This window comes from Polistes fuscatus, unplaced genomic scaffold, assembly GCF_010416935.1.
Source record: "Polistes fuscatus isolate 324 unplaced genomic scaffold, CU_Pfus_HIC Scaffold7, whole genome shotgun sequence".
In the NCBI taxonomy this organism is placed as follows: domain Eukaryota; kingdom Metazoa; phylum Arthropoda; class Insecta; order Hymenoptera; family Vespidae; genus Polistes; species Polistes fuscatus.
Window position 1 is genome coordinate 6,450,310 of NW_025113151.1, and position 13,555 is coordinate 6,463,864.

The 13,555-nt window shown below is 41.5% G+C and overlaps 1 protein-coding gene across 1 annotated transcript; it reads right to left on the bottom strand.

Moving 5' to 3' along the window:
* Positions 1-267: 267 nt before the first annotated feature.
* LOC122524144 (toll-like receptor Tollo) lies at positions 268-5,034 on the bottom strand. The gene is given in 2 exon segments (XM_043646240.1): positions 268-565; positions 568-5,034. Coding segments are annotated over 2 exon segments (4,035 nt in total). The 5' UTR covers positions 4,402-5,034; the 3' UTR covers positions 268-364.
* Between the last annotated feature and the right edge of the window lie 8,521 nt (positions 5,035-13,555).

The following is a 13,555-nucleotide window of genomic DNA, read 5'->3' on the forward strand; positions in this document are numbered from 1 at the left end:
ACGAACAAAAAAAAACAAATAATAATATTAATAATAATAATAATAATAATAATAATAATAATAATAATAATAAATAATTTCGTTGGCCGATCTTTCACGTAAACGCGAAACTCAAAAGAATAAAGAATTATTAATGGAAAGCAAAAAGAACGTTTCGTAAGAGCGCCGAAATAAAAAAGAAAGGGTCTATGTTTTCCATTGGTAAGAATAATAAAAAGGGCAGCACAGGGTAGTGTCGACGAATCGGAAGATTTGGCGCGTAACCAGCGCGAGCCATCCTCCTCGGCAAAGGTAGTAGTAGAAGATGATGATCAGGAATCTACGTCGTAGCGGAAGAAAAGATGCCCCTCTCGTGTCGTTGGTACTAGACGAAATAAGTACGCGGATTGGTGGAGGTATCGCCGGGTGGCGCGGAAGGTACCACGACGACCGGGGGTTCCGGTATGGTACTGTAAAGATGGCTGCCTCTGGAGGAAACGCTGGTGGGTCTCCCGTTGGGAGGGGCCGAGTTGTTGTGCGGATGTTGCTGCTGTTGTTGATGATGATGGTGGTGATGGTGATGAGGGGGTGATGGTTGTTCTGGTGCTCGGCACCGCTGTCCTCGTCCTCGGTCCGGCTCGAGGCCGAGCTGACGTAAGTCGATTGCGTGGGCGTCGGCGTGGGTGCGTGAACCGGCGCTAGGAGGACCCCGTTGGGTTTGGCCCCGTTGCCGTTGCCGTTGCTCCAGACGTCCACGGCCGCGGAGGTTGGCGCCGGCGTGTATCTCGCGGGCACCCGGCCGCGATTCTTCGAACGATCCTTCGACCTTTTGCCGGCGTCGCGACGCCGCTTGTCCAGCGAGTCGGGCATGGCGAACCTCAGCTTTTCCCAAAACCTTTTCTCGCCCCATACGACGACGGTGCAACTGGTCAGCAGCAATTGAAGTTCCGGGTCGCGAGCGGGCGCCTCGGCGGCGAGCAAAACGACCACCCGACTCTTTCGCGAGCTCGGCCTGACGTTTTCCAAGGCCGTGCGTAGGGCCGCGCGAAATTCGACGCGTTGCCACTCGTTCGCGAGGAAAACCGGGGACAGGACGACGAGGAGCCGCTTGGCCGTGGCCGCCGCGGACGGCACCGCTTCCTGCGTCCTCGAGGGGGGGAGGTCGCGCCAGTGGAGGCAAAGGGTCAGCCCGGAGGCCTCCAGTTCGGCGGCGAGGAACCGCGACACGAAATCCTCGTCGCGTTCGCTGTAAACGATGTAACCGTCGTAAAGCCTGTCGCGTTCGTCGTCCAGGCCGCTCGCCATTTTGCCCAATCTCAGGCCGTAACGCGCGTGTGCCCAAAGCCTGACGTCTTGGCGGAAGGCAAACGCCAAGGCAACGAACAGGCAGACCGCGATCACGGCGACCAAGGCACCGGCCAGGAGCGGCACGAAGTTCCCGCCCAGCAGGGGAATCTCTTGGATCCCGCGGCTGACCGCTTCCGTCGACGGGTCGCCGCACCTCTTCATGGCTTGGGCCAAGGTCTCGACGCCGTCCCGACAATACATCTTCTCGGGGTCGCCGCGGTGCTCGGCGAGCCAGGTGCGAAGCCTCGCCGCGTTGGCGCACTCGCAGCTCCAGGCGTTGCCCTCGAGGGCGACCTTGGTCCCGTCGCCGACGCTGGGCAGCGCTTCCCACGGCCGAAAATCGACGATTCGGTTGCCGTCCAGGCGCAACACCTCCAAATTCTTCATCCGCTTGAACGTCGAGTTGCCCACGGTCGCGATCGCGTTGTGATCGAGGTAAAGTTCGGACATGCGTTCCAATTGATCGAACTCGAAGCCTCGCAGCTCCCGCAACGAATTGTCCTCCAGGTGTAGAACTCGCAGCGCGTTGACCCCGTTGAAGGTACGATTGTGAATGGCCGCGATCCCGCTGTTGTTCAAATACAAAACCTCCAAGCGTCGTTTACCGATGAAAACGTGACTGCCCAGGTCGCCCAGCTCGTTACCATCCAAATAGATTTCGGTCGCGTCCATCGGGATGCGTTCGGGTACGCGTTTGTAACCGGCGTTCGAACAATCCACCACGTTGCTGGACCAGCTGTGATCGTGATAACAGGAACAGTTGTCCGGGCACGTCATCTCGCAGTCGCACGCGTCGAAATCGCAACAATGGCACAGCGCGAAACAGTGCGCCTCGTATCGGCAGAGAAAGTCTTTCGATTTCAGGGAGAGCAGAGGCCTGCGGGGGGTCGCGCGCGCGTGCACCATCTCGCAACTGACGGAATCGAGATCGAGTACCCGCGGGTGTTGACGCAGCCGAGCCAACTCGTTTATTCGCGGCAGCCACTCCATCGTGCAGTCGCAGAGTATGGGATTGTTGCCTATGTAAAAGATCGGCATTTCCCTGTCCTCCGGGACCGATTGCAGGCTCAACGCTGCCACTTCGATATTTTTTATTTCGTTTCCGTACAACACTACCTTTTGAAGATTGGTCTTTCGTAAAAACGTACCGGCCGCGACCGTTCTTATGCGATTGTTGTTCAAGAACAAAGTCTCCACGCTGTCGGGAACGTTTGCTTCGGATATTTCGGTTACGAGATTGAAACTGGCGTCGAGCATTTTGATGTTCAAAGCGTTCCGTACCATGTAATAATTTCCGAGTTCGCTTATTTGATTGGCATGTATGTCGAGCCACTCGATGCTCGACGGTAAATAACTGTAGTCGAACCATAACAATTTGTTGTCCGAGACGTTTAACCAAACCAAGGTGGAAAGACTGGTAAAGGCACCGCGTATCTCAGTCAATCGATTCCCATCCAAACGTATAGCCCTCAATACGGGATTCTTCGCGAACGCGCTCTGTTCTACGTGACGAATGAAATTGTTGGCGAGATTGAGCACCTGCAATGCCGGCAACGTCGAGAATGCCTCGCGAGACACGTTCTCCAGCTTGTTGTCGACCAAACGTAATCCATAGAGCTCGTTCAATCCGGCGAATGATTCGTTGTCGATCCTAGACACGTGATTGTTACCTAGATCCAAGGTTTTCAACGAGCGTAGAACTCGAACTGCGTAAGGTATCTCCGTCAATGAATTACCGCTGAGCGATAAGTCCTTGAGTTCGGTCAAGTTTGCGAATACTCGCCGATGCAAAGCTCGCAATCTGTTACCATCCAAGAAGAGTTGTTCCAGTGCGGTGAGACCGTGCGCGTGACTTGGCTCGAACCGTGCTATCTTATTGTGGGAGAGCGTCAGCGTGTGAAGATTCGTCAGGGACGCGAAACATCCGTCCAGGAGCGTATCGATTTCGTTGTGCTCGAGTTTCAATATCTGCAGATTGTAGAGTCCCTCGAATACGCGAGAATCGATCCTGGTCAAGGCATTGAAGGAAAGATCCAAGACGAGCAAACTGCCGAGTCGGGAGAACGTATCCCGATTGACCCAGCGACTGGTCAATTCGTTTCCGCTCAAATCGAGAATTTGCAGTTCCTCGAGAGCGTCCAAAAGCCCGGGCGCGAGCACCGACAACGAATTGTTGCTCAACACGAGCTCCCGAAGTTCCTTGGTTTTGGCGAACAATTCCGGTGGCAGGGCGACGAGCCGGTTGCTCGAAACGTTCAGCGATCTCAGATTAGGAAGACCAGCCAAGGCGTGATCGCCCACGGCGGTAATGGCGTTCTCCTGCAACTTGAGAACGGTCAAGGATAGCAAACCGGCGAGTGTGCGATCGGGCAGGGCGCCGAGATCGTTGCCGCTCAAATCCAAGCTCTGGAGATTCGGCGTGCAGGAGTGCACGCGATCGGCGAACCCGAGGGCCGTGGCGTCCTGTAACTTGTTGCGCGTCAGGTTCAACCGCGACAAACTGGCCACGGGACAGAAGAGTTCGGCCGGTAGCGTCCAAAGGTTGTTGTCGCCGAGATCGAGCTCCTCGAGATCGGCCAGCCCGAGAAGGGCGTCTCTGTCCAATTCCAAGGTCATAGCTGACCAGTCGCCGTTGTGAGTGCGAACCGAGAGACTGCGAAGATTTTGCGCGGATGAAAACGCGCCGGCCGGCAAGTAACGAATTTTGCAATAATCCACTCTAAGCTTTTCCAATCTCGGCAGAGGGGAAAGAAAACCACGGGGACCCTCCAATTGGCTCTCGAAGAATAGAACGTCGCTGCATTCCAATCCCAGTGATGTTATCGAGTCGATTTGAATACTCGACAGATTTCCTAGAAGACCGGCCACGTTCGCGATTGTTCTGACGTTGCAAGCCAACGTTCTCTCCTCACCGTCCGCTTCCTCGTTCTCCTCTCGACGCCACTCGCAACCGGTCGGTGCTTCCAAACTAGTGATGCTTCTACCGTCGACCAAAATCACCGAACGCTCCTCCGTCCCGAGGAGACAACACAAAAGTCCCAATCCGAGGACCGAGCGTACCAACTTAGTCTCCATCGCGAGATCTAACCAAAGATCTACCCAAAGATCTTTCGACGGATAACTGACCAACGATTTTATACGAAAAGTGCTACGCTTCTTTTTCGATCCCCCGGTGTACCGTCGTCGTCGTCGTGCCGTCACGCGCGCATACTCGAAAACTCGCGCTTGTATTCTTTCTAAATGCGTGTGTCCCACGATCCAATAAAGAAAGACACAATGAGAAAAACCTTTACTTTTCAAAGTCACACTACAAAATCGCACCCATTAGTTCGAAACACTTGATTACACTCGAAATGAACTTTCCTCCTCCTCTTACGTCTCCTAAAACTAAACTTATTTTTAACCAAAGTTATTACGATCGCGTTGTTCACCGACGCGAGGAGGATCCCTTGACCGACGACATTCCACGGCAGCAGTCGGAGAGCAACTGATCGTCCGAACGGAGCCGCGTTCTATCGACGGTAACGCACCCTGCATGACTGCCAACGTGCACCCATCCCTACCATCAACCTTTTCCCCTTCCAACTAGACCCTCAGAGCCTAACCATCGTCACCATCGCTACCACCACTACCACTACCACCACCATCTCTCCTCGAACGGAATGAAAGAGAGGGAATGAGATACCCGATGTTACACACCGAGTGCCGAAGATGCAACGAACCAGCTGACTGACAACCCTACTTACTAGGTAAACACCAAACTGGTTCCTAGGAGCGCACCGGCACGCATTTATCAAGCTGCTTCTTCTTCTTATTCTTATTCTTCTTCTTCCCTCGCACCGCATACCTTTTACTTTTTATTATTCTAAACGTTGTTACACCCTCAAATGAACATTCTTTCATCCAACGTTTTTCATTTATTCATCGATTTAAAGTGCAATGTTTGTAATTATTTAATATACATTCGTACTGCTTCACATCGAATGTTTTTTCGCGAAATATATAATTTCATCGTACAAACCCAATGAACGAAAAGTTATTGCACGTAGAATAATAGTTATCGAACTAGTCCCGTTTCTAGCAAACAAAAATGCCAACTTTTTTTTAATAGAAACCTGTAATAAAACTACGTGGTAGAAACTAACGAAGGGTCATTTAAATTTATTGAGACTCGTAAAGGAATACATACACATCACGTGTATATATATATATGTATACGTATACGCAAAATTCGATTTAATTTTCAATGCAGAATCTATTCGGTCGCCGGGAGTTTGCCGATCGCTTTTGTTCGATTAACAAGTTCTTGATTAATAAATTGCTTTTGAACGAATCGATGTTGCTTTAAAAGAACAGCTTCCCGTCTAAACAATGACAAACGAGCTTAAATAATGATCTTTTCTAAGCTTTCCAAGCAGATTGGAAAACTTGGAGCTACGTATATAAACGTAATATAAAAAAAAGAAGAATCGAAAGATTGATCGAATCCCCTTTTCCGCGAATCTTCCACGCTAAATTACAACGTTCCGCAAATGGATTTGACGTTACTTTTAAAAGTTTCATTTGAAAATCGCAAAAAATATTTATCGCGTCCGTCGAATATTATTTAACAATTATTCAAATTTTTCTGCTTTAATGTATTTAATGTCTCGAGATCAAAAAAAAAAAAAAAAAGAATAAATAAATCCCACATTCGTAAATTTAAATTAGAAACGATAAATATATTTTTGTAGAAAAATAATGAAACCCCCCCCCCCCACGTAACATTATAATATGATATTATTTTATACGCGAGTTATCGCATAGGATTTACTTTAAACTGAAATTTAAAGAGATCCCTTTTTCCTTTTTAAGGGATGAAGTCTGGTAAGATAGCTGAAACCTTTGGCGCCATCTACTTTCGTAATATAGTATTAAGGATTCTTTTTAAGGTACCTCGAGATGCCCTTTACCTACGTCTCGTGATCTTGACCTTTGACCTGTAACGCAATCACACAGACACAATTTGCCGAATCGATATTTCGTTGAACCCCCCTGTTTTTGCATCGTCTCGTTATCTTTTTTATTCGATTGACAAAATGTCAGCGTTGAATGTGCATTCAGCAGAAATCCATCAAATTTGTAGATAAACGTAAAACATGTGTATTCCACATGTTCGTCGTACCTACCACCTGATTTAAATGTAACAAAATATAAAAAATACATAAATGATTGTTATCAACGCACTGATAAATTGCATCAACAATTCTATGGATGCGTTGAAAAGAATACTTTTTTTTTTGGTTGTTAAAACCAATAATACAGAATTGCACAGGTTGCATCGGAACGATTTTTCTTTAATTCGTTGCAACAAGGAACATGGAATTGTTCGTTTGTTACTTTAACAAATGTGACGAAATTTAATTAACATACTACTCTAATCTGGATATCCATTAATTAATTAAAAGTCTGCCAAAAAAAAAAAAGGAAAAAAAATGCGCGTGAAACTTACACGCAACTGACCGAGATGAAACTTCTTGAGTTGTTCTTATTTCAATTATTAAATCAATAATTATTATTGTTCCTCGCATTTACATAATACATCCCCGATTGTTTCTTATCAAATTTTAATCAGCTTACTAACATACATATATATTCATATTAAAAAAAAATAACAGATACACGAGATATAACGATCAATAATTTCTCGCGTATTCCGGACGAAAAAAAAGAATAAATTAAAAAAGAAATAATTATAAAATTGATACCGATCGATAATTCGATTGCAAAATTGTCGAGAGAGAACACGTTTCCTTTGTCCAATCGTAACGAACTTGTTTCTCGGTGTCTCGAAAACAGGATGAATCAGTATTGAGAGAACATAAAGCAACCTTCGGTGTTGTATACATATATATATTTATGATATATATATAGGATGTATTATAAATTCGAAGCCGGTACTATGAACTATCACAAGCGTAAGCTTGACGCGCGCGTACTCGCGATGACGGATGAAGGCATTCATGGATTTAATCGCACGGGGAATTTCCACACTTCATTATGTATTTACGGCTTGTCAACGTGATATCAACGTGTCCCCGTCGCTTCGCTTCGAGAATTATTAACCCGGTGCAAATCCGGTACGAGCCGCAATCAAAATGCTTCATCGAAACCAACAATCCTTCAATTGCGATTCTCCAAGTGTTTCTTCTTTTCCCTTCCCTCTTAAATCTTCATATTTTTATACTAATTTATTGTTTTGTTTTGTTTTTTTTTTTTTTTATCTTAATTGGCAATCTTACGTTTGATTCGAAAGCAATTTGTAATTTTTTGATTTTGTTTTCTCTAAAGTAGTAATATTCATTTTCTATAAATGAATGTTTTACTTTTATTTCCTTCCTTTTATGTCTCTTACTTAATGCACTCGGTTAAAATTAATTTTTTCTCTACTGTCACAAATGTAATTAAAAAATGAATCCCTTTTTTGCCGACGGAATTTTATTATTCACGAGAGAAGGATCGAATAAATATATTATTTAAATATACATTTAATTTTTATTAAATTATCTCTATTCTAAATCCGAGATTATATAATGGCATGCGATTGCGAAAGAAAATGAATTCATTTGTTAATAGATTAAACAAATGTATTTTTGAATATTTTGAATATTTATTTTGAATATAAATCCTGAAATGTTTCTTAACAGAATCATCGATAAATCTAATTGATATTTACTCGAAGAGAAATCAATTGTCCATGTGCCTGTGTGTATATGTATGTGTGTGTGTTTGTGTGTATCAACGTAAATGGTTTCCTCAGGGTGACTAAGTTATTCTCTCAGTTCTCGTCTAATCGACGTATAACGTGGACAGTTAAGGATTTCCGTCTTAGAGAATCGATCGATCGGTTGGGGAATGCAAGAGCTAAACTCGAGTGCACTTTCACTCTGACCGAGGTGAGGTCAGCCGAGGTTAACGACGGAAAACTGTATCGCGTCACGAAACGTCTTAGGGGCGGTATTAGCATGGGACCTAAAAGGATCTCCTCCTTCCTCGCAGCACCTTTCCCCTCTTGTTCCAGCAGCTTGTTCTTCTCGTAGTCTTCTTTGTTGAAACACTGACAAAACTATTCGATAGAAAACCTTTTCCCATAGATACTTTTTTCAACCTGGAATAATGCATTAACCACGTTAAACCACTTTAACCGATGTCTTCTAAATAGTTCGCAATGAAAATCATATGAATACATAAATGAGAAACAAATTATAATTATTCTAATAAATGTTTTATTAAATGGAAATAGTTGAGATACGGAATAATCTTCTCATGTTAAATTCAAAACTTTACGTAATAGGAACGATATATTGTTTTATTATATATCGTATAACTATTATTTCCATTTGTTTCGCGTAAGTATTAACAAAATCTCGATTCAACTTTTCAAAAATGATAGAATAAACGTATCCTAATTATTAGAGATATAAAATAACATATTATTGTGTCAGCTAGAGTCGGAAATTATTTCCCGAAATATTACACGTGCAACTGTACACGTATACTAATTGTAAACAGGTACAAAAAAAATGAAACCAAATTCCAAGAAAGTTTCGCAGATCGTTACACCATTCGGGGTTAGTTTAATCTGGAAAATTGTTTATCAAAAACGTGTTTAAAATGAATACCCAACGTTCGATTGGGTACAACAGACACAAATTTCTGATATACGAAATACAAAGGAATGAAAGTAAAAAAAAGATAAAAATGTGATAATAAATCGAAGAGTTTTGAAAGTGTATTCATTGGAAAAGTATATTCTACTGGTGGGTGCAAGGCGGAGCTTTAGAAATGTAGAGACCGCCTCGTATTGCCCTCACGTTGCCCTCCCAGACCGCCCCCTACGTTTCCTCTCCTCTCCTCTCCTCTTTCTCGGAAGGAAGCGTGGCGTGCGACGACGAGAGAAGAAGCTGCCGCGAATAACCGAGCTTCCTCTTTTAGATGGCGGTTCGAAATCGTGTGCTGCCATCGCCCTTCTGATCTTTCTTCATGAATCAACAAAGAAAAAGGAACGAAAGAAGAAGAAAAAAAAACAACCCCTCCTTCCTTCCTTCTTTCCTACCTTCCTTTCCTTTCCCTTCCTTTCTTTTCATTTCTTTCATTATTCCTTTCCAACGCTCCATTTTCTTTCACGCAACCCTGACGCGAGAAGTAGAAGAAGAAGAAGAAGAAGAAAGAGAAGAAACCAAAACTCGTGATACTTCTTCTTCAAACGTTCCTTTCGTATCATAATATTTAATTAAATAATATTTGAATCGACAAAAGAAACGAGAGTTTACGGAAACAAATTTATTACTTTTGAATTGTCCAATGGAAATTATTGCGAGTCGAGTGATAAAGTTCACGATTGATTTTTTGTCTTTTCTTTTTTTTTTCTAAATATTCTACACGTATTTTTCCTCAAATTTCCGTGCATACGTGTGGTGTGCGACGAATTAAAATTAAAAACCTTGTAGATAAATTATAAATATCGATTTCGGTCAATAAAATTTCAAAGTTCGAAAGATTTTAATACGAAAAAACAAGTAACTGATACCTATTTTGATATTTTAATTTCATTAGTTATAATCTCGCATTCGTAAGACTACGAGAAAAATAGAAAAAGAGGGATGAATACCAGACGTGTTATAGTTCTATCCTAGACAATAAAATTTAATATATTCGTAGTCTGGAATGAACGACTCTCTCTCTCTCTCTCTCTCACACACACTGACTGAATGGAAAATATATTCGAGAATTCGGTGGTCATTCGAAGTTTCCGTCGAGTGACTTTTAAAACCTGTTCCTTAGAATTTTCCTCGATTCTCCGAGTCTTGGGATTACTACCAAGGGAAGAAAAATCTTCTACCAACGGAAAACGCATAAGTAGATATCGGGTATTTGGTATATCGTGTTTTGCATACACGCATTTCACACGATATTCACAATTGAACTTTACTTTCCGCGTTTCAATCGTGATCATTGATATGCCACTTGCGTTTTATACGTGAGTTAAGATCTAACGAAACTTCGAATAGATAAAGAATATCGTATGATTTCAAGATAAGAAAAAGTTTCATTTACAAAAATACATAAAAGAGAAAGAAAAAAGAAAGAGAGAGAGAGAGAGAGAGGTGCATCGAAATGCCAAGTTTTCCTCTTGCATCCCTTTTATGATTATGATTATTATTATTATTATTATTATCTCACAGGAGGTAAGAGTATTACAATGAAATGCATTTAGGATGTTTAACAAAGGAATCATCGTAACCTCATGTTTGCAAATCATCGAGAAAAGTCGTTAAGCCAAAGATGAATAATACTCAAAAAAGAGAGAGAAAGATAAATAGAACGTTCAAGGGGATCGTTTGAAATTCGATGGATTTGATCTGGGATGTGTGTTTTCGACGTTTGCATTTTTCGAGAAAGGACGATCTGAAAGGGACGAGCTTTCGCGATAGCCTTTTTGTCGCGTTACGAATGAGAGAAGGGTCGGCCCTTTTAAATCTACTCCTGCAATGTGGATTTGTAGGTACCTCGTACACGTATATGTATGAATGCGCGTGTGTGTGTGTGTGTAATATATCCGAAGGATTTACTACATTGGTCCGTTATCGAGGGGTGTAACGCACTTTTTCACGAATCAAAAGTGAGAATCGGTACTTCGGTTATTATCCAAGGGTCTCTCTCTTGCACACATGCACACACACACACGAAAACACAGTTTCGGTTACACCCCAATGGAGAATACATTAAACCGATATCTCATCTCTTATGTGATATTCCTGACTTCAACTGGGATGTAACACGGAATGGAAATATTGTACCGATTGATCATTCGGGGGTTGCGTCTAGGATCAACTTGATAACTATTCTAGAATGATATTCTACTATTTTATTCCCCTCCTTCCTTTGTCACGGATCATAGACAAATTGTTGAAATTGCAAGCTGAAAGAATAGATAAGGTTTGACCGCCACTTGGTTGGTTGGTTGGTTGGTTGGTTGGTTGTAGAAAGGAAAGCAGATAGAGTCATCGATATCCTCGAGCAAAATTATTCTCCTAGTCCGTACAAGATGTAATCCCAAAGAGAGAGAGAGAGAAACACCTCTGGCTAAGGAAGCAACAATGTTTCGATACGACAACGCTTCGTTACTCGGGTATTTAATATCGTGACGCTGAAAACAGGACCTGAGGCTGCGTGGACCTGAAAACACGCTAACATCTAATAGTAGTTGTATTTAGTAGTAGTAGTAGTAGTAGTGTTGGTAGTCTAGCTGTACATACCGCTGATTACAAGCATCTACTTCTGTTTACGGGCATCCACTTCCCTTTTCCTAGTAAATGCTTCATTATGGAAGCACGCAAAGCACCTACTTTAGTTTTAGTAGAGTTTGCCGCTTCGAGACGTCATTCAGCTCGTGTGCGTGTGTCTCTCTCTCTCTGTCTGTGTGTCTGTGTGTGTGCGTTTACTTACACATATATATAGTTGAATAAGACCAAAGTAAGACGCGTTATACGTACTCCAACGATAAAAGCACCTTTTATGAATTTCTAACGCAAAAAAGGAAAAGCCTACATCTCGGATCTCCTCATAATCGTAATAATCGTTTTAATCCTCTACTTTGCTTTTACTTTCAAACGATCCAACAATCTTGCGTTACCTTTCTTGCTTGCTTGCTTTCTTGCTTGCTTGCTTACCTGTTTGGTCGAACGATTACAATTCCTATCCCAGTTTAAACTTCGATAGGTAGTTTAACTCAAAATCACACTACTCGGTATAATAGACTTACTACATCTAATCAAAATCAATTAACGTAAATTTGCCTAACGTTACAATCTTAATATTCCATTTTCTCTTCTTCCTCTTTCTTCTTCGCTTTTTTTTTTTTCTTTTTAATTATTCGTCCCCCTCATTGTCTCGAGATCTATTTTTCTTTGAGAACGACACGTGGACACGCCATCGTTCGTGGCACGATTGATAAATAAGCAAACGAGAGTCTCTCTAATCAATTTTTAACTAACTTCTTTTTCTTTTTTTTTTTTAAATATTCCATCATATTAATTGTCTTTCCTTGTACGATATACATTATATCAAAATTATGATTAATAATAATCCAATATTATTACGGTTTGACCTACAAGTATTTTACGAACAACACATGTAGATAAAATTTGTGTATATAAAAGAAGCTAGAGACACAAGTATTAAAACTCGGATTTGAATTGTCCTTGTGATAAAACGTGATATTTGGCTAGTACGATATACATATTATATCAAAATTATGATAAATAATAATCCAATATTATTACGGTTTGGCCTACAAGTATTATTACGAACAACACCTGTAGATAAAATTTGTGTAGATAAAAGAAGCTAGAGACACAAGTATTAAAACTCGGATTTGAATTGTCCTTGTGATAAAACGTGATATTTGGCTAGTACGATATACATATTATATCAAAATTATGATAAATAATAATCCAATATTATTACGGTTTGACCTACAAGTATTATTACGAACAACACCTGTAGATAAAATTTGTGTAGATAAAAGAAGCTAGAGACACAAGTATTAAAACTCGGATTTGAATTGTCCATTTGATAAAACGTGATATTTGGCTAGTACGATATACATATTATATCAAAATTATGATTAATAATAATCCAATATTATTACGGTTTGGCCTACAAGTATTATTACGAACAACACCTGTAGATAAAATTTGTGTAGATGAAAGAAACTAGAGACACAAGTATAAAACTCGGATTTGAATTGTCTTTTTGATAAAACGTGATATTTGGCTAGTACGATATACATATTATATCAAAATTATGATAAATAATAATCCAATATTATTACGGTTTGGCCTACAAGTATTATTACGAACAACACCTGTAGATAAATTTGTGTAGATGAAAGAAACTAGAGACACAAGTATTAAAACTCGGATTTGAATTGTCCTTTTGATAAAACGTGATATTTGGCTAGTACGATATACATATTATATCAAAATTATGATAAATAATAATCCAATATTATTACGTTTTGACCTACAAGTATTATTACGAACAACACCTGTAGATAAAATTTGTGTAGATAAAAGAAGCTAGAGACACAAGTATTAAAACTCGGATTTGAATTGTCCTTTTGATAAAACGTGATATTTGGCTAGTACGATGAAATTTCTCGTAGATTAATAAAATAAAAGGAATG